Source organism: Bos grunniens, chromosome 28 (assembly GCF_055505025.1).
Source record: "Bos grunniens cultivar Pamir isolate PY7600 chromosome 28, Bosgru_T2T1.0, whole genome shotgun sequence".
Classification (NCBI taxonomy): domain Eukaryota; kingdom Metazoa; phylum Chordata; class Mammalia; order Artiodactyla; family Bovidae; genus Bos; species Bos grunniens.
Window position 1 is genome coordinate 16870214 of NC_141192.1, and position 26818 is coordinate 16897031.

A 26818-nucleotide genomic window follows, 5' to 3' on the forward strand; every position below is an offset into this window, starting at 1 on the left:
GCCCTGGTTCCTGCAACATGGGCCATGTGGTCAATCATGCTGGTGGTCTCTTCTCAGCTTGTTGCTGTGTGGTGTCCTGGCTGTCCTGATGGAGAACTATGAGCAGGCGGAAGTTTTCTTTGAAGATGCTACTTGCTTGGAACCGACCAATGTTGTAGCCTGGACTTTACTTGGTTTGATACTTTCCTATGATACAAATGTATCTTCTTTCATTAGAAGATTTTTCCTTTCTCCTTCCATTCTTTAATGGCTCATCATGTAATTCTTAAACTTTGGTAGAAGTGTGGGAAATTTAAATGAAATGTTGTCATTCTTCAGTATTTGATAGTGGGAAATTAGTCACCTTTGTTTCAACGTCTTTTTTTATTCAGGCTTATACTATGAAATTCAAAATAATGATATTCGAATGGAAATGGCATTTCATGAAGCCTCCAAACAGCTTCAGGCACGAGTTCTTCAGGCACAAGTCACGAAGCAGAAGAGCACCGGTACTATAGAATATGTTGAAGAAGGAGGGAAAGCAGAATCCAGCTTAGGTCCTTGGGGAGTTACCAATGTTTCTTCTACAGCAGCCCTCAAAGTGGAAGCCCCCACAGGTAGGACCAGGGAGGTGGTGTGTGGCTATTGGAAAAATTACTGGCCTCATGAGTAGGCCCTGGCACATAGTAGGTACTCAGTAAATAGTTGTGAAATGAATGAGAAAGTGGAGTTTTGAGTTGTTCCAGGGCTACCAGGCAACAGTCCTTCTAAACATTTCCTCATTCATGTGACTGAAAGTCGGAAATTTCTACTGTTGTTGCTTGTCAATTTTTTGAGACTTAAAATTTTTGAGAATTTAACATCTCTATGTATCCCTAAAAGGGGTATCATTTTAGCAGATTCTTTTCCCCCTCACTCACTTCCCCAGGATCTAAAGTCTCAGTCTTGTGATTGTAAAATTTTTAAATTTATTTAATCACTTTTTTTCCCTGTTTTTCACTGACATTCTCCTTTCCCCCACTTAAGGAAATCATTCTAATGTGTTTAAGTTGTGTGTTTTTGTGTGTTTCTTGCATATGTTATTTTGTTTATAAGTTATTACACTTATTATCACAAAATTGTTATTTTGTGTACATGTATTTTCAACAGTTTAGGGTATAATGAATATTTCATAAACTGCACATATTTAATGTGTACAATTTGAAAAGTTTTGACATGTGAACACATCCATGGAAACATCACCACAGTTAATATAATGAACATATCTGAAAACTCCAAAACTTTCTTTGTGCCCATTTATAATCTCTTTCTCCCATCCAAGTACTCAACAGGCCTGACCCTGATCAGATGAGATCTGGCACATTCAGGGTGGTGTGGCTGTAGACTGTAATCTCTTTCTCTTGCCCCTGTTTCCATATAACCACCAATCAACTTTCTGTTACTATGGATGAGTTTGCATATGTTAGACTTTTACTTATTTATTTATGGCTGCCCTGGGTCTTCATTAATGTGTGCAGGCCTTCTCTAGTTATAGCGAGTGGGGACAACTGCTCTTTGCTGTGGTGTGTGGGCTTCTCATTGTGGTGGCCTCTCTCATTGCAGAGCAAGGGCTCTAGGGGTATGGGCTTAGCTGTGGATCACAGGCCCAGCTGCTTCGCCAAATGTGGGATCTTCCCAGACCAGGGATCCAACCTGTGTCCTCTGCATTGGCAGGCAGATTCTTAACCACTGGGGATGTCCCAATTTTAGAATTAAGAAGAATTACACAGTATATACTGGTTTTTTGTCTGACTTGTTGCACTTCAGTTAGTCAGTCAGCTCAATCACTCAGTCATGTCCGACTCTGCGACTCCATGGACTGCAGCACGCCAGGCCTCCCTGTCCATCACCAACTCCCGGAGTCCACCCAAACCCATGTCAGTTGAGTCAGTGATGCCATCCAACCATCTCATCCTCTGTCGTCCCCTTCTTCTCCTGCCTTCAGTCTTTCCCAGCATCGGGGTCTTTTCATGAGTCAGCTCTTCACATCAGGTGGCCAAAGTATTAGAGTTTCAGCTTCAGCATCAGTCCTTCCAATGAACATTCAGGACCTATTTCCTTTAGGATGGATTGGTAGGATCTCCTTGCAGTCCAAGGGACTCTCAAGAGTCTTCTCCAACACCACAGTTCAAAAGCATCAATTCTTCGGCGCTCAGCTTTCTTTATAGTCCAACTCTCACATCCGTATATGACTGCTAGAAAAACCATAGCCTTGACTAGACAGACCTTTGTTGGCAAAGTAATGTCTCTGCTTTTTAATACGCTGTCTAGGTTGGTCATAACTTTCCTTCCAAGGAGTAAGTGTCTTTTTATTTCATGGGTGTAGTCACCATCTGCAGTGATTTTGGAGCCCAAGAAAATAAAGTCTGCCACTGTTTCCACTGTTTCCCCATCTATTTGCCATGAAGTGATGGGAACGGGTGCCTTGATCTTAGTTTTCTGAATGTTGAGCTTTAAGCCAGCTTTTTCACTCTCCTCTTTCACGTTCATCAAGAGACTCTTTAGCTCTTCTTCACTTTCTGCCATAAGGGTGATGTCATCTGTATATCTGAGGTTATTGATATTTTTCCTGGCAATCTTGATTCCAGCTTGTGCTTCATCCAGCCCAGTTTTTCTCATGATGTACTCTGCATATAAGTTAAATAAGCAAGGTGACAATATACAGCCTTGACGTACTCCTTTTCCTATTTGGAACCAGTCTGTTGTTCCAATTCTTTTTTTTGTTGTTGTTGTTGTTGTTCCAATTCTAACTGTTGCTTCCTGACCTGCATATAGGTTTCTCAAGAGGCAGGTCAGGTGGTCTGGTAGTCCCATCTCTTTCAGAATTTTCCACAGTTTATTGTGATCCACACAGTCAAAGACTTTGGCATAGTCAATAAAGCAGAAATAGATGTTTTTCTGGAACTCTCTTGCTTTTTCGATGATCCAGCGGATGTTGGCAATTTCATTTCTGGTTCCTCTGCCTTTTCTAAAACCAGCTTGAACATCTGGAAGTTCACGGTTCATGTATTGCTGAAGCCTGGCTTGTAGAATTTTGAGCATTACTTTGCTAGCGTGTGAGATGAGTGCAATTGTGCGGTAGTTTGAGCATTCTTTGGCATTGCCTTCCTTTGGGATTGGAATGAAAACTGACCTTTTTCAGTCCTGTGGCCTCTGCTGAGTTTTCCAAATTTGCTGGCATATTGAGGGCAGCAGTTTCGCAGCATCATCTTTTAGGATTGGAAATAGTCCAACTGGAATTCTATCACCTCCACTAGCTTTGTTCGTAGTGATGCTTCCTAAGTCCCACTTGACTTCACATTTAGGATGTCTGGCTCTAGGTGAGCGATCACACCATCGTGATTATCTGGGTCATGAAGATCTTTTTGTACAGTTCTTCTGTGTATTCTTGCCACCTCTTCTTAATATCTTTGGCTTCTGTTAGGTCCCTACCATTTCTGTCCTTTATTAAGCCCATCTTTGCATGAAATGTTCCCTTGGAATCTCTAATCTTTCTCATTCTCTGGTCTTTCTCATTCTGTTGTTTTCCTCTATTTCTTTGCATTGATCACTGAGGAAGGCTTTTTTTTTTTATCTCTCCTTGCTATTCTTTGGAACTCTGCAATCAAATGGGTATATCTTTCCTTTTCTCCTTTGCTTTTGGCTTCTCTTCTTTCCTCAGCTATTTGTAAGGCCTCCTCAGACAGCCATTTTCCTTTTTTCATTTCTTTTTCTTCAGAATGGTCTTGCTCCTTGTCTCCTGTACAATGTCACAAACCTCCATCCATAGTTCATCAGGCACTCTGTCTATCAGATCTCGTCCCTTAAATCCATTTCTCACTTCCACTGTATAATTGTTAGCGATTTGATTTAGGTCATACCTGAATGGTCTAGTGGTTTTCCCCACTTTCTCCAATTAAGTCTGAATTTGGCAATAAGGAGTTCATAATCTGAGCCACAGTCAGCTCCCGGTCTTGTTTTTGCTGACTGTATAGAGCTTCTCCATCTTTGGCTGCAAAGAATATAATCGATCTGATTTCAATATTGACCATCTGGTGATGTCCATGTGTAGAGTCTTCTCTTGTGTTGTTGGAAGAGGGTGTTTGCTATGACCAGTGTGTTCTCTTGGCAGAACTCTATTAGCCTTTGCCCTGCTTCATTTCTGTACTCCAAGGCCAAATTTGCCTGTTACTTCAGGTGTTTCTTGACTTCCTACTTTTGCATTCCATTCCCCAATAATGAAAAGGACATCTTTTTTTGGGTGTTAGTTCTAGAAGGTCTTGTAGGTCTTCATAGAACCGTATAACTTCAGCTTCTTCAGCATTACTGGTCGGGGCATAGACTTACATTACCGTGATATTGAATGGTTTGCCTTGTAAAAGAACAGAGATCATTGTATTGTTTTTGAGACTGCATCCAAGTACTGCATTTTGGACTCTTGTTGACTATGATGGCTACTCCATTTCTTCTAAGGGATTCTTGCCCACAGTAGTCGATTTAATGGTCATCTGAGTTAAATTCACCTATTCCAGTCCATTTTAGTTCGCTGATTCCTAAAATGTCGACATTCACTCTTGCCATCTCCTGTTTGACCACTTCCAGTTTGCCTTGATTCATGGACCTAACATTCCAGGTTCCTATGCAATATTGCTCTTTATAGCATCAGACCTTGGTTTCATCACCAGTGACATCCACAACTGGGTGTTCTTTTTGTTTTGGCTCCATCTCTTCATTCTTTCTGGAGTTAATTCTCCACTGAGCTCCATTAGCATATTGGGCACCTATTGACCTGGGGAGTTCATCTTTCAATGTCCTATCTTTTTGCCTTTTCATACTGTTCATGGGGCTCTCTGGGCAGGAATACTGAAGTGGTTTGCCATTCCCTTCTGCAGTGGACCACATTTTGTCAGAACTCTCCACCATGACCCATCTGTCTTGGGTGGCCCTACATGGCATGACTCATAATTTCATTGAGTTAGACAAGACTGTGGTCCATATGATTAGATTGGTTAGTTTTCTGGTGGTTTTCATTCTGTCTGCCCTCTGATGGAGAAGCATAAGAGGCTTATGAAAGCTTCCTGATGGGATAGACTGACTGAGGGGAATACTGGGTCTTGTTCTGATGGGCGGGGCCATGCTCAGTAAATCTTTAATCCAGTTTTGATTATTTTGAGACTCAAACATGTTGTTGCCCATATCAGTAGTTCATCCTTTTTTATTGCTAAATAATATCCTGATGTATGGAGATACCACACTGTATTTATTTAATTACCTGTTGATATATATTTGGGCTGTTTCTAGTTTGGGACTGTTAAAGTTGCTGTGGATATTGTGTACAAATTTTTATATAGACATGGACTCTCATTCTTTTGGATAAATACTTATTATTATTTTTTATCACAAAGTTGTGTCTGATTCTTTGCAACCCCATGGAATGCAGCATGCCAGGCTTCCTTGTCCTTCACCATCTCCCAGCATTTGCTCAGACTCATGTCCATTGAGTCAGTGATACCATCCAACCATCTCATCCTCTGTCGCCCCTGATACTGGGAAAGATTGAAGGCAGGAGAGAAAGAGGATGAGATGGATAAATACTTAAAAGTTGAATAGCTGGGACTGTTCAACTTAGAAATTGAATATCTGGGTTATCTAGCCATATGTTTTTTAATTTTCTAATATATGAGAATTTTTCCAGATATACTTGTTTCTTACTTCTAATTTAACTTAATAGTGGTTAGAAAATGTACTTTACATGATTTGAATCCTTCTACTTGTTTTATGGTCTAGTGTTTAATCTGACTTGATCCATGTACACTTGAAAAGAGTGTATGTTCTGCTGTTGCTGAGTGGAGTGTTCTATAAAGTGAGTTTAATTAGTTGATTGTGTTGTTCAGCTCTGCAAATGCTTTGTGGTTTTGTGCCTTTGAAGTTTTGTTTAAATAGTTCTTCCTACCTCAAGTCACATTTTCTTCGATTAACTTTATAATATTAGTTTTTTTAACTTTATAATATTAGTTTTACATTTACATGGTTAATCTATCCAGATTCCATCTTTGAGTGTGATGCTAAGTGGGAACTAGTTTCATTCCATGTAGAGAGATAATTTTCTCAAAACCATCTGTTAAGCAATCATCTTTTATCATTTGATTTAAGGTGTATATGTCTCTGAGCTCTGTGTTCTGATTTGTCTGATTTTAAAACAACATCACACTCTTTATTGCTGTGGTGTTATACTGTGCCTTGATTTCTGGCATATGAGGTTTTCCCATTTACTTGCCTTTTGTATACCTGATTTACCTGTTCATGAATCTTTATTCACCTATATGAATTTTATAGTGAGTTTATCAAGTACGTTAAAAATCCAGTTGGACATTTTATTTTGACTGTATTGAATTTATAAATTAATTTAGGGATAATAGACATCTGTGCTTCTGTGCTTGGTCGCTCAGTCATGTCCAACTCTTTGCGACCCCATGGACTGTAGCCTGCTAGGTTCTTGCCTGAAAAATCTGGGAATACTAGAGAGGGGTTGCCATGCCCTCCTCCAGGGGATCTTCCCAACCCAGAAATCAAACCCAGGTCTCAAGCATTGCAGGCGGATTCTTTACCGTCTGAGCCAACAGGGGACTCCAGTAGACACCTGCATATTATTAACCATTCTATCCAAGTATGTGGAGAATCTCTCCATTTACTCTGGTCATCTTCTGGGTTCTTTGTTTAAGTTTTTAACATTTTTTCCCCAGTGAGGCCCTATTTAAGTAATTCATAGTTGTTTTATTGATTGCATTGCTATCATAATAGTATCTTATTTTAATTATTTTCTCCTTTTATCTATTAGTATAGTGAACAACATACTTAATAATTATTTTCTAGTTGGTTATTGCTGGTATTTTTTAATATATGCTATTGATTTTCTACATTTTAGTGTATACTATTGTTTTGTAGATTTGACTTGTATATGATAATCTAATTTGACTCATTTTTTTAAAATAGGGAGCTTAGTTTATTTATTTCTTTATTTTCAGCAGTGCTGAGTCTTCGTTACTATGCGGGCTTTTCTCTAGTTGCGGAGAGTGAGGGCCACTCTCTGGCTGAGGGCAGAGTTCTCATTGCAGTGGCTTCTTTTATGGCAGAGCACGGGCTCCAGGGCATGCAGGTTCAGTAGTTGCGGCACTTGGGCTCTAGAGCAGAGGCTCAGTAGTGGTGCACAGGCTTGGTTGCTCCTTGGCATGTGGGATCCTTCTGGACCAGAGATGGAACCTGGGTCTCCTGCACTGGCAGGAGGATTCTCCACCACTGAGCCACCAGGGAAGCCCGTAATTTGACTCTTATTGATTCAGATAGATTATTACTTCTATTGTTTTTTCCAGATATTATTATATCATCTGCCAATAATGATAATGTTACCTTTTCTTCCCAATTCTCATACTGCTCACCTCTTTTTATTATTTACAGTAATATGTTGTAGTTGTAGTGTTCAGCCTTGTCTTCTTTCCCTAAGGGGAATGAGTTTAAAGTTTGTCTGTTAAATCTAAAATATGGTTTAAGATTTTTCTTAAAAAAAAAAAAAACCTTTACAGAATTAAAAAAAGTCTCTTATGTTCTTAATTTCCAAAGTTTTTTTTCATTAATAAGTATTGATCTTTATCAGATTCTTTTTCTGCATCAATTAAAAAAAACTATTTTCTCCTTTTATCTATTAGTATAGTGAACAACATTGATAGATTTCTTTTATATTTAACAATCCTCACAATAATTGAATAAATACTGCTTGATCATAATGTATTAATTTTTAATATACCTTTTGATTTGAATAGCTAACTCTTTATTTTGGATCTTTGCATCTGTATTCATAAATGAAAGGCTATAATTTTTTTTGTCTAGTTTGATGATCCAGATTATTAAGTACCTTTTGTTCTTTTGCTTTTAGTGTTTAATGTATTTGTATTTTATATTTATTAGTGTTATTCATGGCATTTTCTACTTTTTTTGCATTTTCTACTTTTTAGAGTTTGTCAATTTCATCTAGGTTTAAAAAATTCATTAGAAGGACATGTTTTTTCATATTAATATATTATTTTTATACAGACTTTATTTTTTAGAGCAGTTTAAGTTTCTAAGGTTGTGTCTTGTTCTTTTATTGATAACATATTCATCTATCTCTTCATTTTTCCCAATTCTCTGTTTACTTCTGTGTGTTAGGTAGGTCGGTTGGCTACATTTCCCAGTTTTGAAGAAGTGCCTTATATAGGAGATGTCCAGTGGGGTCCAGCAGGGCACTCTTCTCAGGTCACCAGAGGTATACACTCTAGAAGTATCCCTCTTCTCTTGTGGCAAGGTGAATTTATGGGCATACTGGTAAGCAGGACTGGTCCCTGGCCCAATTGTCCATGAGGCTGTGCCTCATGTGGTGACTGAGGGCCCACTGGATGGCACAGTATCTTTCTGTGTGGTTGGTTGTGCATCCCCGAGGGACTCAAGGCTGGTGCCAGTCCACTGGTGGGCAAGTCCGTGTCCCCAAACAGCTGTTCTTGAGCTCCAGGGGAGCTCACGGCTTTGCCAACCCACTGGTGAGTGGGGTCAATTCCCAGCGGTAATAGGCCAAAGAGAAGATTCTAAAATGGCATTTGCTAGTACCAATGTTATTGTGGTAGAATGCTTCAAAAATGGCTGTTTCACCAGGGTCTGCATCCCTAGAGGGAGTACCAGTTAACTTCTGCCACTCCAGAAGGTTCTCCAAGATCTGCAAGAGGGTCTGACCCGGGCTCCTTTCAAGTTCATGCCTCTGCGCTGAGACATGGAGCATGTGACATTTTGTGGATGCCCTTTGAGTGGAGTATCTATTTCCTATAGTCCTTTGCCTCTTCTTATCCTAAGCCCCACTGGTTTTCAAAGCCAGATGTTCTGGGGGCTTGTCTTCCCAATGCAGAATCCCTAGGCTGGGGAGCCTGATACAGGGCTTAAACCCCTTGCTCCCCGGGGAGGACCTCTATGATGGCGATATTCCTCTTGTTTGTGGATCACCAAACTGAGAGTGTGGATCCTGACTATACCATGTCCCCATCCCTCCTACCATCTCATTGTGGTTCCTTTTTTGTCTTTAGTGTGGAAAACATTTTCTTCTAGTCTCTGTCATTTTCATAGATAAAGACAGCTGTTCTATAAGTGGTTGTAAATTTGGTGTATCCATGGGAGGTGGTGAGTTCAGGGTCTTCCTACTCTGCTATTTTGGCCACCTCCAGTTTCTCTTTTTTCCTTAAGATCATCATGTCTTGATGATCCGTCTGCATATTTAACCAGTCTCTTTTTCCTGAAATGCATATTGGATTACCTCCATCTCTAATAGTTTGGGTTTCCTTCTCTTTCTTGTTCTGCCTACAACGCAGGAGACCCGGGTTCAATCCCTGGGTCGGGAAGATCCCCTGGAGAAGGAAATAGCACCCCACTCCAGTACTCTTGCCTGGAAAATCCCATGGATGGAAGAGCCTGGTAGGCTACAGTCCACGTGGTCGCAAAGAGTCTGACACAACTCAGCGACTTCACTTCACTTTCTTGTTACATCCATTAGGTGTAATCATTTCCCACTAATACTGCCTTCCTTTCTAAGAGCTCACCTCCCCTCACAGTTTCTATTTCACTTCTCATAACTCTCAAATGTCTGTCTTTAATGCTGACGCCCCTCCAGGTCCAGCAGTGGATTTTCCCACTAGGTAACTCATCTCCTCATATGGGAACCTGACTGCATTGTTATATTAGGCACCCAAGCTCGTGATCTCAGAGTCAGTCCTGCTTCTTCTTGCTTGCTTACTTGACCTTCCCCATATCCTTATATCAAGTTGATTTCCCAGACCAATTGATTTTCTTTCGAAATGCTCTCTGCACCATCCCTTTATATTTCCACTGCTATCCATTACCAATATCCAGAGCATTGTAACAGCCTCATTACAGACTTCTTCATCAACATTTTTTTCTCCTTGCTGCATAGTACTGCTAGAGTAATCTTCATAAAATACCACTTTAATCCTCTGATTTTTCTGCTAAAACTCTTCACTGTAACCCTCTTCTTTTTCTTATAGAAGAAAACTCCTAGCATTCAGATATCAATACAGTCTAGCCCCTAACCTCCCTTTCCTTAATTTTTGCTATGCAATCCTCAGTACCCATTAAAATAATTAGCTTGCTACTCCCAAGCTTTAGCCCCTACCTCTTTACCTGTCCAACTTTTACCTATTTTCCAAAGCCATAGCTTTTTCTCTAGCTGAGAGTGACCTCTTCTAAGTCAGAGCCAGTTGGCATTGATCATTTCCTAACTGGCATTGCTTTTTATTTTTATTCCTAAAACATGTATTTATGTGAGAGGCAGCATGGTATGTTTAAGAGCTTCAGGAAATTAACTTTTCTGTGGTTCACTTTGTTTAATGGAACATAATAAACATATTTCATAGTGTTGTGAAAAATAAATAAAACTATGCATTACAGTCCTTATGTTCAAATACAGTCATGTTCAAATAGAGCTACTTTATATGATGATGATGATGGTGATGATTTTTGAATAATGAGATAAAATAGAATTCTTGTCCTTAAGGAGTTTTAATATTTTCTAAAACTATGTTAATATTCTCCTTTGGATTCTTGAGATTCTAGGTTTGGCATATAGCTTTTGCAATAGGTATTTGACACTATCAGGACTTGGCTTACAGCAGCTTTGGACTAGGGAGTCACAGTGACAGGAGCTGTGCTGTCAGTGGAGCTTGTACTCTTTAAATTAATCAGAAACATAAAAGTCTGCAGAACAATGTTTCTTTCCATGAAATATTTAGGGGATATGTATACTCTGGAAGTTACTTGTATTTTATCTCCTTTTATAATAAAATTTGTTCACTGTATTTGTCTTTCATTTTTTACATTATGAAAACATGATAACACATTTATAGGAGACTTGAAAATGCAGAACAGTTACATGTAGTTCCACTATATATTACAATTACTTTTTAAAGTAGGTAAATTAAGAGTTTTAGTTGGAGATTCAATATCAAGCTCTCAAAAATTAACAGAATGAATATACAGAGAAATAGAAGGATGTAGTAGACCTGAAAAGCACTATAAACCAATTCGACATAATTAAGATTTACACAATTTTCATATAACAATAGGATACAAATTCTATTCAAGTTCCCATAGACTATAAACTATGAAGACATTGGAACACATCCAGGGATATAAGACCAGGTGCAAAAATTTCATGGTCTAAATATACTGAAATCATGCATTCTGTTCTCTTTTCACTGTGGTATTATGTTAGAGATCAATATCAAAATATATTTGAAAATAACCCACATATTTTCAAGTATAATATGACATTTAGCAAGAGAGATATTTGACTTAGGTATTGAGAGCCTCAACAAAATTAGAAGACTCAAAAAACACAGAGGGTGGTTGCAGAGAAGAAAGTGTTTGAATGAGAAATTAATATCAAAGATACTTTAAAAATCTCATTTTGGGGAAGTTAAATGTCAAAATTATTTGTAATAGAATAAAAGTGAAAAGAGAATTTACCAGAATTTGTTGTACACTGAAGCTGCTCAATGCAATTAAATACAATGTGGAGTCTTGAATGAACTATGAAAAGAAATAATGGACACTAGCAAAAGATTTTGTGAAATTTGAACAAAATCTTACTTTAATAATACTGTATCACATGTTAACTTCTTGTTTTTTTACAACATAGTATTTCTTTATAATTTTCAGAATTAGAAGTTTCAAGCCTCGTTCAAATTTTTTCCTATAATAAACATTTAAATATTAATACAGTTTAGGAAGGTGTTTTTTTTCTCATTAAAATATAATCTTTTTTAGGACTAGGAGCTCCATTATCCATTCTAGATGAATTTCTTGATGAATCCTCTCAACTGCAGTCTGATTCACATGAACCCATTTTGTCTGTACAATCTCAGGATCCAGCTACCAGCCAAAAAGCATCCAACATATTTATCAAGGAGACAGGATCAAAAAAAGGTAACTAGAATAAAGATTTCTGCTTGAAAGAAGGACATAAACAAACTAGACAATGATAAAGACTCTTTGATGACCAAAATGGCAGTCTCGTTTGAAGTTGATTGGCTTATCTGTTTTGCTAAATTCCTTCATATGAGGCTAGTCTCTGAAATCTAGTCTCAGTAGTGCCACTCTTTCACTTTTAGCTCAGAGAAATAGCCAACAGATCTATGACTTTCTAACAGTGAATTTTCATGTTTGGAATATCTGAAGGTTCAAAGTATCTAGAAATCTGTTTCACATTCAAGAAGATCTGAATACTTTTTTTGGCCAGAGAGGGGGTGGGTGCATGCTGTCCAAAGTGTGGGATCTTAGTTCCCTGACAAGGGATTGAAGTCATGCTTCCTGCAGTGGAAGGGTGGAATCTCAACCACTGGACTGCCAGGGAAATTGCAGGAAGATCTGAATTAAAAAAAAAAAAACTTTCATTTCATTCAACTTGTATTTGGAACCATCAGTAGACTAACCTTGAGAACCTATGAGATCTCTTTGGGGGCCATTGTTGTAGAATAATCTATTGCTTTCAAGATTATACTTTCTCTCTTGTAATTGAGTAGAATACTCTCCCTTCTATGTGTCTGAGCTTCTGAATTTTTTCTTTATATCTAATTGTCTATTATTTTAATATCATATTTTCAGAAGCCTTAAAATCTCAAGAGTCATCAACTTGTCTGCATTCCACCCCTTATAGTGTTTCCCAAACTCCTACCACTATTTTCATGGAGACTATACGCTTCTTGATGAAAGTCAATGCTGTGCAGGTAAGAATATTTGGAATAGGGCAAGCAGAGGGAAAGATTTTAATGAACTACTTATTCTATTATGCTGCTACTGCTGCTAAGTCGATTCGGTCGTGCCCGGCTCTGTGTGACCCCATAGACGGCAGCCCAGCAGGCTCCGCCGTCCCTGGGATTCTCCAGGCAAGAATACTGGAGTGGGTTGCCATTTCCTTCTCCAATGCATGAAAGTGAAAAGTGAAAGTGAAGTCGCTCAGTCGTGTCCAACTATTAGCGACCCTATGGACTGCAGCCTACCAGGCTCCTCTGTCCATGGGATTTTCCAGGCAAGAGTACTGGAGTGGGGTGCCATTGCCTTCTCCCTATTCTATTATAGTGGTGTCTTGCAAGTTTAAATGTGTATGATGCAGAAATCAAACATGTTTCTAAGAGCACACTGTAGGCCTAATGGTATAAACATCCAAATCTGAACTCCTCTCTGCAGAAAGCGTTAGCAGACCTCACTGCCAGTCTGCTCCCTATAGAATATCAGCAAAGCAAAGTCAGACTCTGAGTTGTGTAGCCTGGTGCTACCTTAATATGGGAACTCATATTACATGAGCGTTAGGGATTCACAGGAGCCTAAGCACACCCTTCTTTCCTTCCAGATTCTGAACCAATTGAAACTATTACACAGTGCTATTGAGAGATAAAAATAGTAATTTTTTATTGGTAAAACTGGGCTGGATATGTGATTGATCCCAGATCTGACTTAGCCATGCAGTCATAGGTGGAAGAGCTTGAGAGTTGCAGTCTCCTCCCAGAGAAGAAGAGCATCCTGCAAGGTCTACCTACCGCATAGGCAGTGAGAAGCGTACCCATGAAGCAAGCAGTAAGAGAGAGAGCAAGATTCAGGAGCCAAGAGAGCTGGCCCTCAATCTGTAGAGTGCATGCCCCACTGAGGGTGGGCAAACTCAAGAAAGGGCAAGAATTACGAACTCAATGAGAGTGGACCACATAAAACAGGAGCCTTTAATATACTAACCATTCACAGTAGAGAAACAGGCTCTCTGTCTCCATAATTAGATGAATCACTTCCCCCCATATCCAAGAGCCTGAATGCAGATAGAGGAAAGAGCTGCAGAACCTTCTCCTGTGTTTTCCTAACCAGGTATTTAATGTCAGTGGAAGTTTCTGTGTTATAGGCTGGGATGAGAACAGAGGGAGAAGAAGGGTTTCCCCTCTACCTAGCAAGTACATATGAGTTTGTCAAATTTGCAGGCCTTAAATCATATTAAAAACAAAGACTAGCCCAAAGTGTAACTGGTGAATATAACAAATGTTTGAGAGTATGTCAGAAACAGACATTATGTTTCTAAGATCCCAAATCTACAATTTTAGAAAGGGAAGTTTTGCCTCATTCTGAGTTTCCTTGTAAACACAAATGCCTGAACATTTACCTTATATGTTAATTTGGTGGTTGATGAAATGCCTATGTATGCTACGCAGCAGGCTAAAACTCATCTAGTGTGACGAGCAAGACCAGGATTGTATAGTACTACAGGTAATTAACTTGGAAATATTTCTACATGAATAGCTCTTAATGGAACCATGATATGCTGAATGTTCATAACTCACCTCTAACCTTTTGAAATTGATAATCATCTCAGTCTATAATATGCTCTTTATTATTTATTATCAGAGACATAATCTTCAACCATGAGAGCTGTGGAACTGACACAGTGCAGTCATTTACATGTTTCTTATCATCTGATTTTTCCTTGCAGTATGTACACAGAGTGCTTGCCCATGAGCTACTGTGCCCTCATGGAGGCCCCAGCTGTGAGTATTATTTGGTGCTGGCCCAAACACACCTTCTCAAGAAGGACTTTGCTAAAGCAGAGGAATACCTTCAACAAGCAGCCCAGATGGACTACCTGGTAATTACTTTTGCTAGAGCATCTTAAATTTAGTTTGGAGAAGGGACAAGCAGTTAAGTTGTTTTATCTAATTTCCTTCCATTTGTTTTTCTTACTTAATCATGACTTTTACAAAGGCCAGAGAAAAGATAAGGACAGCTCTTTAGCAGACAGCTTATCTACTTCAGTTTTCCTGAACTTCTGCTTTCTCTTTGTGAACACTGTCATGGTTATGCTTGAATGTTTTCTTAATATTTACCCGAAGGACAAAATGACTTTGAAGAATGAGAGGGCAGTCCTAGAGCAGTGTTTCCCAGTGCAACTGAATGGCCCTCTTTCTAATTTGCAAAAACACACGGACTTCATTTAAATCAAAATGTTAGGAAAAAATCATTAATATGCTTTTAAATACTATCTCATCCCCTGTGCTACTTGTTCTTCACTTTCTCAGAACCCTAATGTCTGGGGCGTGAAGGGTCATCTCTATTTTCTGAGTGGAAATCATGTGGAGGCCAAGGCATGCTATGAGCGAACCATCAGTTTTGTAGTGGATGCTTCTGAAATGCACTTTATCTTCCTGCGCCTGGGGCAAATATACCTGGAAGAGAAAGAGGTGAGGAATAGAGGATGGGGAATAACTGGTCATGGTCTGGGACCTGATTAACATTAGCATCCTTCTTTGAGGACTAAAAATAGTAATATGATAATGATACTTTTACATCCAAAGGTAAAGTGACTTGCTCAACATCAGATAACCAGTAATTAATAGAAGTAGAATTCAAACCCAGGCAGTCTAATATTCAGTTCAGTTCAGTCGCTCAGTTGTAGCTGACTCTTTGCGACCCCATGGACTGCAGCACCCCAGGCCTCCCTGTCCATCACTAACTCCTGGAGCTTACTCCAACTTATGTCCATCGAGTTGTTGATACTATCCAACCATCTCATCCTCTGTCGTCCCCTTCTCCTCCTGCCTTCAATCTTTCCCAGCATCAGGGTCTTTTCAAATGAGTCAATTCTTCACATCAGATGGCCAAAGTACTGGAGTTTCAGCTTCAGCATCAGTCCTTCCAATAAATATTCTGCAAAAAAACATTTATAAAGGATATACTGCTTTGTAATAAAATAAAAATACTGTGAAAAAAATACTGAGAAAAAACATTTACAAAGGATACACTGCTAAAGGACTGCTATCCAGAATATACAAAGAACTCTTAAAACTGAACAATAAGAACATTAAGAACAACAGTTCTTTAAGAAAACAATATTTAAGAAAAGGGCCAAAGACCTTAACAAACAAAATACAGATGAAATACAAAAGAAAGAAGGGACCTGCCTGATGGTCCAGTGCTTACGACTCCATGCTTCCACTGCAGGGGTGCAGATTTGATCCCTGGTCAGGGGACTAAGATCCTGCATGCCACACAGTGCGGCCAAAAAATTTAATGAAAGAAGACACAGGTGGAAAACAAACACATGAAAAGATGCTCCACATCATCTATCATTAGGGAAATGAAAATTAAAACAGTAACGACCCTGGGGAAGGAAATGGCAACCCACTCCAGTACTCCTGCCTGGAGAATCCCATGGATGGAGGAGCCTGGTGGGCTACAGTCCACAGGGTCGCAAAGAGTCGGACATGACTGAGCGACTTAACTTTCAACAAGCATACAAAATGTGTTGTATGAAAGTAGGGAGACATGCTAATTAAAATTAAAACATCATTAAAAAAAAATAAAACAGTAACGAAATATAACTATACACCAAAATCTGGCACATTGACATTGCCAAACGCTGCTAAGGATGTGGGAGCAACAGGAATTCTCTTTCATTGCTGGTGGCAATGCAAAATGATATAGCTACTTTGTAAGACAGTTTGGCAATTCCTAACAAAATCAAAAATATTTTTACCCTATGATCAGCAGTTATGCTCCTTATATTTACATAACGAAGTTGAAAACTCATCTCCACACCAAAACCTGCACATGGATGTTCATAGTAGCTTTATTCATAATGGCCAAAACTTGGATACAACCAAGATGTTTTTCAGTAGGTGAATGGATAAATAATCTGTGGTATAGCCAGATAATAGAATATTATGCAGTGCTAAAAAGCTATCAAGCTGTCAGGCTATGAAAAAACATAAAAGGAGACTTAAATGCTTGTTATTTAGTGAAAAAATCAAATGTGCGCAAGCTAGGCGGTGCATGATTCCAACTGTAGGATATTCTGGAAGAGGTAAAACCATGGTGACAGTACAGGTGTCAGTGATTTCCGGGGACTGGAGGAAGGAGAGTGATGAATAGATGAAGCACAGAGGGTTTTAAGGGCAGTGAAAATACTCTAATGATGGAAAAATGTCACCCGTTTGTCCAAACCCATAGAATGTACAACACCAAGAGTGTACCCTGAGGAAAACCGTGGACTTTAGGTGATGATGATACGTCAGTGTAGGTTCATTAGTTGTAACAAAGATAGCCCTCTGGTGGAGGATATTGCTAATGGGAGAGCCTATGCATGTGTGGGGACTGGGGGTAATTGGAAAATCTCTGTATTTTCAGTTTTGCTGTGAACATAAAACTTCCCTTAAAAAGTTGTAATGTGAGTCCTTAATGATCCAAGGACTCATCTAACTTAGACTGGTGTGGAGTGTTAATACAATTACAGAAGCCCCATGATTATTCTGGCAATGCAGTATTTAAAGGTTCTAGAGAAACAACAGCTTAGTGGTGCTTTCTTTCTACAGTATGAAAAGGCAAAGAAAACCTACTTGCAAGCCTGTAAGAGATCACCTTCATGCCTTACCTGGCTAGGACTGGGAATCGCCTGTTATCGGGTAAGAGTATGAGGTATTGAGACTAGCCTGTGCATACAGCTGACCTTGACTCCTTGGCCTTCCAGGCATCCATGGGGTTTGAATGATGGTGGGAAGGCTATCAGGGCAATCTTCTCTAATAAAAAGCTGCTCTTCAAAGCTGTTCAGTAGAAAACTGAAGTTCAATCTGAACTACAAAAATAAAATGTTCTTTAAAAATCTCACAAAAACTAGAGTGTGAAGCTATATAATAAAAAAAATTAATGTTATTTGGTACATAAGCTCGTAATTTTATGATGTTACCTGTAAGAGAAAAGTGATATAAGATGTGAAGAATCTACTCAATTAAAGAAGCTAATTGATACTTATTAAGCTCTGTGGCCCTTCTATATTCAGGAAAAGTTGCTACAGCTTCTGGTAGATCTTCTGTTCCTCTGCCACTGAAAACTCTTTGGTCACCCTTCCCTCCTTTCCTCTAATCTTTGAAAGAGGCATGCATTCTCCTGTTCTGGTCTAACTCCTTCGTGTGTGTTTGTGGTCTTTCTCTCTCCTTTTCTCCTAATCCCTTACTTTATTAATATTTTCTTTTTTTTTTATTTACATCATTAAGCTTTCCTTCTCACTCAGCTCTTTCCATGTACTTTCCTCCTTCTTCAACAACAACAACCTCCCTGGTTGTTACCCTTAACCAAAAGAGTGTTTATGTGCCTTGATTCCTATCCATCATTGCTGTTTTATTTTTTAAATCATAAAAGTAAAATATCATTATAGAAAATATAGATGATACACAATATGAAGAAAACATGAAAGTATTCTTAATCCCGCCACTGATGATAACCAATGATGTTAACATTTGAATGCAATTTCCTCCAGTCTTTTTTGGTACATATATGGTGCTAGTGGTAAAGAACCTGCCTGCCAGTGCAGGAGACATACGAGACACAGGTTTGATCCCTGGGTTGGGAAGATCCCCTGGAGGAGGGCATGGCAACGCACTCCAATATTCTTGCTTGGAGAATCCCATGGACAGAGGAGCCTGGTGGGCTATAGTCCATGGGGTCGCAAATAGTTGGACATGACTGAAGTGACTTAGCACGGAAGTAATTTTAATGTATAAGATTGTAAATAATGTATTTGCTGCCTGGTAATCTTTTTTCTACTTGACAATATAGCATTGGTACTTTCTCACATCATCAAATAGTCTAAAACATGAATTTCGATAACTGTGTAGTATTCCCTGGTTTGGATGAATAAGTAAGATTACCATGTAATTTATCATATAAACCTGGACTTTTAAGAATGTAAAGGGCAATATTAATAATTACACTGGGGTATAGCCAACTGGGACATGTGATCACTTATATAGAAGCCGTATGCCCTCTGTTCCACCTTCCCAGAAAGGATGTAAAACAACTGTTGGTGTTAAAAACCAAACAGCACTTTCGAAAGTACAAGAAACCAGCTATATAAACTAGTCAGCATAAATCATGCTTCTGTTTAAGTAGCATGAAAATATTTTTATTGATATAGAAATTCAGAAAAACTTGTGTTAAGCCCTACTGCTAAGATGTCCAAGTAATCTCTGCCCGCAATGAGTGTTTCAGGCATAGTTATACTGTATCTACGTGTGGGTATATCACAATTTACTTGACCAGCCGCTTAGTATTGGACTTGTCATTAGTTTCTATAATTATTATAAATAAAGCAGGAATAAACATTCTTAGACATAAATCTCTGTGCTTAATTCTGTTATTTCCTTAGGATATATTCATAGAGAATGTAGAAAAATGTTAGTCTTTATACTGTCAACTTGTGTTCTAGAAAGGCTATATACTGATTTTTACTCTGCCAGGTATGAGAATCCATTTTACTGTTAACTTCATCAACAATGGGCGTTATCTTTTGCCAATTTGATATGTATCTTTTTTTCTGGCTGTGCCGCACAGATTGTAGGATCTTAATCCCCTGATCAGGGATTAAACCTGGGCCCTTAGCAGTGACAGCATGGAGTCCTAACCACTGGACCACTGGGGAATCCCAATATGTATCTTAATTTACATTTTCATCACTAAAGAAGTTGAAATCATGTGATACAAGTATTTCTTTACTTGTAAATTATATGTTCATTTCCTAGGTTGCATTTACCCTTCACTTCCTTGCAATTGGATGTATAACCCTAACACTTGGCTGAAACTTCTCTGACAAGGACCACATATAACTTCCTAATTGCCAAATGCAGTAGACTCTTAGATGAATTCTCTGTGACACTTAACCTGGTGACTGCTAACTTCTTGAAGCCCTCTCCTCCAATGACTTCCACAAGGGTGTCCTTCTCAGCCATTTTGCTGACTCCTGGTCTTTTACCCACCATAATTGTTGGGTCCTCCTGGGTTCTATAGCCAGCTCTTCTCCTGTCACCGTATTTCTTCTCACTAAGAAATATCATCCACCCCAGTGGGCTTAACTACCGCTTGTGCCCCAGTGAATTCTAAAGTTTCAGTTCCTAACACTTTCATGTTCTGACCCTTATGTCAAACGGCTCCCTTTGGTGGAACCCGAGACCCCTCATAATGTACATATCCAAAGTATAACCTAACTTGTCTCTGAAGGATTCTGACTTTCCTTAAGCCTGTAAGTTCCCCTTTATTCCCTGTGTCAGTGAATGGGACTAAATGAACTCTGTCAACCAAGCCAGAAACTTACAAGCTCTCCTAGTCTACTTCCATTACTTTTAATTAGGCACTGAATACCCTATTAATTTTGTCTCCTAAACATCTCTCGAATCTGTTCTCTCCTCTCATCCTACTTTTGCTGCTCGAATTCAAGCTTTATCCCCTTTACTTGCTAGGCTGGTCTCCTGTCCTCCCTCAGTTCATCTGCTGCGTTGTTGTTATCAAAGTGGTCTTTAAAATATGCACATACCTATTACTTCCCTATTTAAACCCTTCAATACTACCCCTTGTTTCAGAATAATAATCAGATTTTTTTTTGAATGATCTGGTCTCTCCCGAACTCTTTCAGTGTTATCACTTCCTCTGTTCTCTTTCTCTCTCACCTTATTTCTGTCTCCCCCACCCATCTCTTCTCCAGCCACACAGGTTTATTAAGAGTTTCCTGAGCATGCCATTCTCTCCGAAGCCTCCATGCTTCTGTATATGAAATTCCTCTTACCTGGAATGCCTTGAAATATAGCTAACAAACTCTTATTTATTCGTCAAGATTGACTTCAGCAATGTTTCTTCTCTGAAGCCATCCTTTACTCTCAGGAAGAACTATTCCTCTGTCCCTCCACTAAATTATATATACATACATGTATGTGTGTGTGTGCGTGTGCTTGTTTTGTTTCAGAACTCTTCATGTGTTTGAGTTTTCATTTTGTCTTAACTTGTTATATATCGGTCATAAAAGGGCAAAGGTTGTATTTTTTTCTTTTGTATTTGAGAACAAAGGTTGTATTTTTTTCTTTTGTTCAAATTATCTAGCATATTGCCTGGCACAGAGTAAAGCCTTAGCGAGTATAGGTTGATTAAATAATTAATATCTCCAAGACATTTAAAGTGTGGGAAAATGTATGGGCATTTTTGAAAGGCCGTTGTTCATATTGTCTTGGGCCTAGAAACCTATTATCATCTTTTATAAAGTAGGAAAATGAACAGCAGTTTTACTAGGGAGAGAGAAGTATTTTATCCTTTCCTTAGGTGGCCTTTTGGAAGATTTTACAAAGCAAACTCACCATATTAGGAGCAACAATGATATCCATGTGCCCAGAGCTCAGGGAGCACCCTAGAATCTCTGAATATTTTATAGATTGCTCAAGACTGTGCTATCAATAACTAATGTTAGGGGAAAGAGGAGCTTTCTGACCAATAGTAATTTGACAGACTAATAGGACTTTGACTTAAGAAAGGGATACATGATGTAAATGAAACAACTACAGATGTGTCTGACATCCCATTGTGTACAGGGAAATCACTGAATGATGCACATATGATAGTGAATACTTTTGGTTTTTTCATCCCTGGCACCTGAAGCTCCATGGGGCATGGAAGCCCTCATGGGCCTGCTGTAGAGAGAGGGAAGAAGAGGGGTATAAATTGAGAGCCCAGCAGACAGGGCTCCAGATTCGCCTACCTGATTTTTTTTTCAGTAGTATTTTTTTCTGCATGCTCCTTATTTGCTTAATTATTTTTGGCCACATGTGGTCTTAGTGGCAGCATGTGGAATCTTTGTTGTGGCATGTGGGATCTTTGCAGCACATGGGCTCTTCCTCGTGGAAGCATGCTTCTCTCTGTTGTGGTGAGAGGGCTCAGTTGTCTCATGGAATGTGGGATCTTAGTCCCCCAGCAAGAATCGAACCCACATCCCCTGCACTGGAAGGTGGATTCTTAACCACTAGACCACCAGGGAAGTCCCCTACCTGACTTTGTAATCAGAGCAGTTCTACTTTTAACTCGTTCATATATGGTAACACCACCACAAAAGATTTTGTTTGAACAATGATTTTTGTTGCTAATTTTTTTTTAAGTTGGAAATTATTAGTATGGGTCACATATACACCAGTACTATTTGGACATAGCATTTTCAGCTGAACAGATTCTAGCTGGCTTAAGTGGAAATTTCTCTGACTTAACAAATCACGTATCTTCTTTTTCTTTCAAGCTGGAGGAGCTCACAGAGGCTGAGGATGCTCTCTCTGAAGCCAATGCTTTGAACAACTACAATGCTGAAGTGTGGGCATATCTGGCTCTGGTCTGCCTGAAAGTGAGTGTTTATTATCATTACACAGTGTCCTTGGGCAGAGAGGTGAGGGGCCAAGTAAAGAAAGGGATAGTGGGAAGGCCATCAATTCACGATAGTTGAGGTTTGATGAGCTTAGATTTGGTCATTTTACTGATGATGAAGGAGGGGCCATGTCTGGGAAGCTTCTCCTTAGAATGTGCCTGAAAATTATATGTTTAGGCGTGTTTGGAAAAGAGGTTCTAAAAACAGACGTGAGGCACTTGGACTTGGTGGTCTCAGGTGAGTGGTGAAGGGGTGGACTGGAATTGACCACCAGTGGGGGTTTCAGGTGGAGTGGGCTCTGTACGACATTTTTGAGCTGCTCATCAGGCCCAGCCCCAAGCCACACAAACCAAGCCCAGCCCAGTGTGTGCCCTGTCCCAAGATGAAGGAGCATGTACCGATCAGATCGTGGTCTGGGGCTGTAGTTAGGAGATGTGCAAGGGTTATGCAGTGGGATGGCAGATTAGATTTGGGGAAGAGAGGTTCTCCTTCTTCCCTCCTTAGCACCCCTCTCATGTTTAGGACCTCAAGTCTGGGAATTGTATAGTCACTCCATTTATGCTCTGGATCTACCAAATGTAGTATATGGTCTATAAAATCCATATAAAAATCCAGTGATTAAAAAAAAAGGCAAAGTAGCCTATAAGGGTATAGACATAAATGAATTACCAACAACAGGAACAACAGAAATCTCTGATAGACTGAATCTATTTTCCCCAAAAGTCCTATCATTTAAAACATGTACCCAATGCTGTGAAGCATTCTTCTTTGTAATTGTCTCTGACATTTTTCTCTGAGAGCAGAATTCAGGTAGATAGTTTAGCTATTCAGAAAGATAGGTTAGATATTTACCTGAGTTCTTACCTCAGCTCTGCCAAACTAATCAGGAAAGGCATGGTGTTTATATTTTAAATGTATTCAGGACTGAAGTGACTTAGCAGCAGCAGCAGTTATATTTAATGACCTGAGTTCTTGTTTCATTAAAGTAGTTTTCATTTAAGGGAATTAAAAATGGGAGTGATATTGTATCAGAATGTAACAAGGTCAGATACCAGCAAAGGAGAGTCTCTTATAGTGTTTCTGAATCATTCCTTCCTGTTGAACTGCTGGCTAAGGGTGGAAATTTGTGATAGCTGCTTTACCTGTAGGAAATAACCCTCTCATAATTAAAATAACTTGCTTCAATAACTTGCATATTAGCATAAGATTCAAATTGGGAATGATGAGAGTGGCCCTCAATTTTTTGTTGACCAACATAACACAGAACCAACAGGGGATATTGTGATTATAAGAGAAACTAACAAACTAAAAATGATCGAATTTTCTCTTTGGAGTAAATATCAGTATGAGGAATACCTGAGTTCTTACCCCAGCTCTGCCACAACTAACTGTGGGATCCTGGACAATTTATTTAAACTTGCTGGGCCTCAGTTTCTTTATCTATAAGCTAAAATGCAAGATTTCAATACTTTGCTCAGAAACTGATTGATAAAATATGGAAAAAATTACGGATATTTAAGTATAGGAGACAGGGATCAAGACCATTCCCATGGAAAAGAAATGCAAAAAAAGGAAAACAGCTGTCTGAGGAGGCCTTACAAATAGCTGTGAAAAGAAGAGAAGCGAAAAGCAAAGGAGAAAAGGAAAGATATAAGCATCTAAATGCAGAGTTCCAAAGAATAGCAAGGAGAGATAAGAAAGCCTTCCTAAGCCATCAATGCAAAGAAATAGAGGAAAACAACAGAACGGGAAAGACTAGAGATCTCTTCAAGAGAATTAGAGATACCAAGGGAACATTTCATGCAAAGATGGGCTCGATAAAGGACAGAAATGGTATGGACCTAACAGAAGCAGAAGATATTAAGAGGTGGCAAGAATAGAACTGTACAAAAAAGATCTTCACCAAGATAATCATGATGGTGTGATCACTCACCTAGAGCCAGACATCCTGGAATATGAAGTCAAGTGGGCCTTAGAAAGCATCACTACGAACAAAGCTAGTGGAGGTGATGGAATTCCAGTTGAGCTATTTCAAATCTTGGAAGATGATGCTGTGAAAGTGCTGCAATATGCCAGCAAATTTGGAAAACTCAGCAGTGGCCACATGACTGAAAAAGGTCAGTTTTCATTCCAATCCCAAAGAAAGGCAATGCCAAAAAATGCTCAAACTACCGCACAATTGCACTCATCTCACACGCTAGTAAAGTAATGCTCAAAATTCTCCAACCCAAGCTTCAGTAATACGTCAACCGTGAACTTCCAGATGTTCAAGCTGGTTTTAGAAAAGGCAGAGGAACCAGAGATCAAATTGCCAACATCTGCTGGATCATGAAAAAAGCAAGAGAGTTCCAGAAAAGCATCTATTTCTGCTTTATCGACTATGCCAAAGCCTCTGTTTGGATCACAATAAACTGTGGAAAATTCTGCAAGAGATGGGAATACCAGACCACGTGACCTGCCTCTTGAGAAACCTATATGCAGGTAAGGAAGCAACAGTTAGAACTGGACATGGAACAACAGACTGTTCCAAATAGGAAAAGGAGTATGTCAAGGCTGTATATTGTCACCCTGCTTATTTAACTTATATGCAGAGTACATCATGGGAAACGCTGGGCTGGAGGAAGCACAAGCTGGAATCAAGATTGCTGGGAGAAATATCAATACCCACAGATATGCAGATGACACCACCATTATGGCAGAAAGTGAAGAAAAACTAAAGATCCTCTTGATGAATGTGAAAGAGGAGAGTGAAAAAGTTGGCTTAAAGCTCAGCATTCAGAAAACTAAGACCATGGATCTGGTTCCATCACTTCATGGCAAATAGATGGGGAAACAGTGGAAGCAGTGTCAGACTTTATTTTTTGGGGCTCCAAAATCACTGCAGATGGTGATTGCAGCCATGAAATTAAAAGACACTTACTCCTTGGAAGGAAAGTTATGATCAACCTAGACAGCATATTAAAAAGCAGAGACATTACTTTGCCAACAAAGGTCCATCTAGTCAAGGCTATGGTTTTTCCAGTGGTCATGTATGGATGTGAGAGTTGGACTTTGAAGAAAGCTGAAGGCCGAAGAATTTATGCTTTTGAATTGTGGTGTTGGAGAAGACTCTTGAGAGTCCCTTGGACTGCAAGGAGATCCAACCAGTCCATCCTAAAGGAGATCAGTCCTGGTTGTTCACTGGAAGGACTGATGTTGAAGCTGAAACTCCAATACTTTGGCCACCTGATACAAAGAGCTGACTCATTTGAAAAGACCCTGATGTTGGGAAAGACTGAGGGCAGAACGGGACGACAGAGGATGAGATGGTTGGATGGCATCACCAACTCAATGGACATGAGTTTGGGTAGGCTCCAGGAGTTGGTGTTGGACAAGGTGGCCGGGTGTGCTGCGGTTCATGGGGTCGCAAAGAGTTGGACACAACTGAGTGACTGAACTGAACTGAACTGACAATATACAGCCTTGACATGTTCCTTTCCCAATTTGGAACCAGTCTGTTGTTCCATGTCCAGTTCTGTTTCTTTTTTTTTTCTAACTGTTTCTTCTTGACCTGCATAAGATTTCTCAGGAGGCAGGTCGGTGGTCTGGTATTCCCATGTCTTTCAGAATTTTCCATAGTTTGTTGTGATCCACACCGTCAAAGGCTTTGGCATCATCAATAAAGCAGATGTTTTTTGAGAACTCTCTCATGCTTTTTCGATGATCCAGCAGATGATGAGTGAAGTCTATTAGTGAAGTCATATTATTCTCATTTAAGTCTTACATGAGTACTTCATACAAGAAATAACTAGAAGTAGTGTTCTCCCTTCATATCCAGATCTACATGCAAGTAATGCCAGTATCTGCTTCTTCCAATTCATAGAGATGGGATAAATTTTTGCAGTTAAAAACTTGGACTCTGGAGCCAGGCTGTATTGTTTTAAAACCCCATTTACTAGCTTCATAACCCTGGCAAGTTATTTATCTTCTCTGTGCCCAGACTTCTCTATCTGTAAACTGGGAATTATAAATAATAGTGTCATGTAAATAATATACAATATAAATGTAAATAATAGTGGTATATATGTAAGTAAAGCACTTTAAAAGTGTAAGTGATTAAAACAATGTAAACTACAAAGCAAGTGCTATGTGTGAGAGCTAATATTAACAGAATAGCTTCAATACTGAGAGGAACAAATGACTTATGGTGCTTTCAGGAAAAAAAAAAAAGGCCAAGTTGTCTTTCAGCTATTTGAAATGGAGGAGGAATATATATATATATTTATTTATAAGTATATATTATATTTACTATCTGGTTTTCCCCCCACCTTTCATTTTCCTGCTTCCGCTCTTCATTCAGAGGTTCTTAACCAAGAAGCTGTGGAATCTTCTGCTTTAGGTAGCAATGGCGGCAGTGTGCCTTCTCCTTTGAATGATTATGGTATGTCATCATCACTAAATTGTGCTGTTTTTTCAGGCTGGACGGCAACTGGAAGCTGAGCAGGCCTACAAGTACACGATGAAGGTATGATGCAGATACCTTTGCTATTTGTAGTATA

The 26818-nt window shown here is 39.2% G+C and overlaps 1 protein-coding gene across 13 annotated transcripts in view; it reads left to right on the forward strand.

Moving 5' to 3' along the window:
* The window catches only part of CFAP70 (cilia and flagella associated protein 70), an 83525-nt gene that overhangs the window by 55119 nt on the left and 1588 nt on the right, over positions 1 to 26818 (forward strand). For 12 of the 13 annotated variants that reach the window (XM_086382028.1, XM_086382031.1, XM_086382035.1 and 9 more), the window contains 9 exons: positions 58 to 173; positions 372 to 596; positions 11854 to 12012; positions 12691 to 12812; positions 14555 to 14707; positions 15138 to 15299; positions 17430 to 17519; positions 22158 to 22259; positions 26737 to 26784. In XM_086382028.1, coding sequence (XP_086238154.1) covers positions 58 to 173; positions 372 to 596; positions 11854 to 12012; positions 12691 to 12812; positions 14555 to 14707; positions 15138 to 15299; positions 17430 to 17519; positions 22158 to 22259; positions 26737 to 26784 — 1177 coding nt within the window. The remainder of the gene's footprint in view (positions 1 to 57; positions 174 to 371; positions 597 to 11853; positions 12013 to 12690; positions 12813 to 14554; positions 14708 to 15137; positions 15300 to 17429; positions 17520 to 22157; positions 22260 to 26736; positions 26785 to 26818) is intronic. The other variant, XR_015156814.1, reaches the window with a different exon arrangement.